Genomic DNA, 2434 nt, shown 5'->3' on the forward strand with positions numbered 1-2434 from the left:
ATATATATATACATATATATATACATATATATATAAAATCCAAAATCTTAACTCATAACTCAAAACCTGAATATTACAGCCTTTATGGGGCAGCCTTTATGAACCCGGGGGGTTAGCAAACCTCAAGATAGGTATGGCATACTTACATGTTTCAAGTGAGATCTCAAAAGAATGTTAATGCATGATAAAAAGATTATTTTTGTTCATGATCAAGAGTCTTAGCGAAACTATTTGCAAAATGTTAAGCATCATGAAAATTGTTTATTCATGAAACCATAACTACTTACTAAGCTCTTAGCTTAAGTATCTCATGTATGCATCTCAGGAAGGAGTAAAGAAGGATAGCATGATGAAGTATTGTTCTAATCAATAGCAAAATTTTGTTGTATTATAAGCTATTGTGTTAAGTTTCTGCTAGTATTTGAACTCTGTGTAATCATAAGCTAAGTTTTATATATAAAGTTAAATTTCAAGTTCATATACAAGACTTAGTAGTATCAATAAGAAGGTAACGACACCCAAAGTAGGAATTGGGGTGTTACAAGCTACTAGTTAACGATTTAGCAGACACTGTTGGTGAAAGTGAGACAAAGCCTACAGGTGAAAGACTTTGCTTCGAAAAAGAACCCAAAATACGGGAAAACCGGAGAAGCCTTATATGTTGTTCGTTGAACAGATTGATAAATTGAAAAAATAGATCATAAAATTAAGCATCTCGCTGCTGCTTACACTTGTGTCTCTGACCTGCCTATTGTTGGTGTTTAATTGCATGTGTGTTGACCCAACAACCCGGCAACATTACAACTGGACCACCATGATTTGCTGCTGCAGTTTTTCATTTTTTCTGATCAATTTCTATCGTCATTTTTTTAAGTTTCTATTTTTTTCTGATCAATTTCTACCATCGTGTCAGGTACAAATTTGAGAATGGTGTGAAGCTAGAGCCGATTGAGGAAGTAACTATTGAGGTGGGAAAGCAGATGCACTCATAGATTTACCATTTCCCTTCTAATGATGATATTAGCTTCACATTCATGTCTTGTACGATTATTGATTTCAGGTGAATGAAGAGCATGTGGGGTTGGTAATGGAAGCACTTTCTCACAGACGAGCTGAGGTTACCGACATGGGACCCGTCCCAGGAAACTTTGGCAGGAGTAGAATGACCTTAACGTGTCCTTCAAGGTTAGTGATCATTTTTTGTTAATTCCCTCATTTTGTGTATGGTCTTGTTTTCACTAATGTGGTTGAAGTAATATGGTTTCCAACAATCATAAAATCTTGCAGCCAAACAACAGTGACAATAATAAGAAAAGGTTATCACTTGTAACAACCTGTCCCGCATGGATAGTAAAGTAGATATGTGAGGTTCTTATAAGTTCAAAGTTGTGGGATACCAATAACTTCAACCATGTTTTTGAGTTGAATTGGAGTTATTGGGCCGTGCTGCAGCTTTGGGCTATTGGGGCGTTCTTAGTTACTTTAGAAAAGGCTGTTTGCTTCTACATTTAGTATTCAATAGATTGAACTCCAACGCCAAACATCATATACAATTATGCATAAAAATTGAAGATATTTCAATAGCAAGAGAAACAAGAGAAATACCTTGGGACGGATGTAAAGCCAAACAAATAGCTTCTGCTCCAAGAACAGAGGACAAGGTATGAATAGTTCCTTGATTTGGATTAAGGGATTCTTGAATCCTTGCCTTGGAATAGGAATAAATGTAAGAAAACGGATTGACATTTCGATCAGTGAGTTATTACGCACTCTTTCAAGGGTGGCTGCTTCTAGGCAAACCTCCTGGCTGTCTCTGCACCCCTACCTCCACCTCGTTTACACGCACGCCGATGTTTTTCACGGGAGTCCATCATCTACGAGAATTTTTATGAAAGCCTTTCATTTGTGGATTTTCCTTCCTTTTGCCGCATTTCGCTCAAAGGGTTGAAGGGAGATAGTGCATCAAGCTGTTTGCAAGGGAGGAAGACATTTTTTTTTCAATATTCTTTGATTTCAAAGATGCATTATCAATCATGTAAAATTACTCAATTACAAGTCGTACATAGACTACTTGGAATGATTAAGGAACCGAAAAACATCAGTCATGATCAAACCTGAAATTTGTACCGACATGTCCGCTGAAATCTTATCAGTTATTCCATTAGTAACCATTAGAAACTATGTGTCAGCATATTAGTGACGTTTCACTTAACCTTTATTGTCTTGTCATTTTGTTATATTGGTAATTTCCCTTATACAAACACGATTAACCTACTCATACACTCCTTCTCACGCCAACAACCACCCCTCCTACTGTTACAGTCCTGTCGGTATGAGGTAGTCAGAATCTGATTTCTGATGAAAGAATTCACTTGCATGGAAACTCTATATATAAAATTTAAAACAAAGGAAGTCAGAATCTGATTTCTGATGA

General features: G+C 36.4%; 1 protein-coding gene across 1 annotated transcript in view; it reads left to right on the forward strand.

The window, feature by feature from the left end:
* LOC112524416 (GTP-binding protein TypA/BipA homolog) overlaps positions 1 to 2428 on the forward strand; it is a 20131-nt gene extending 17703 nt beyond the window's left edge. The window contains exons 11-12 of the mRNA XM_025134210.1: positions 914 to 968; positions 1061 to 2428. Coding sequence (XP_024989978.1) covers positions 914 to 968; positions 1061 to 1207 — 202 coding nt within the window. The 3' untranslated portion in view covers positions 1208 to 2428. The remainder of the gene's footprint in view (positions 1 to 913; positions 969 to 1060) is intronic.
* The last annotated feature ends 6 nt before the right edge of the window (positions 2429 to 2434 follow it).

This window comes from Cynara cardunculus (assembly GCF_001531365.2).
Source record: "Cynara cardunculus var. scolymus isolate 2C chromosome LG 13, CcrdV1, whole genome shotgun sequence".
In the NCBI taxonomy this organism is placed as follows: domain Eukaryota; kingdom Viridiplantae; phylum Streptophyta; class Magnoliopsida; order Asterales; family Asteraceae; genus Cynara; species Cynara cardunculus.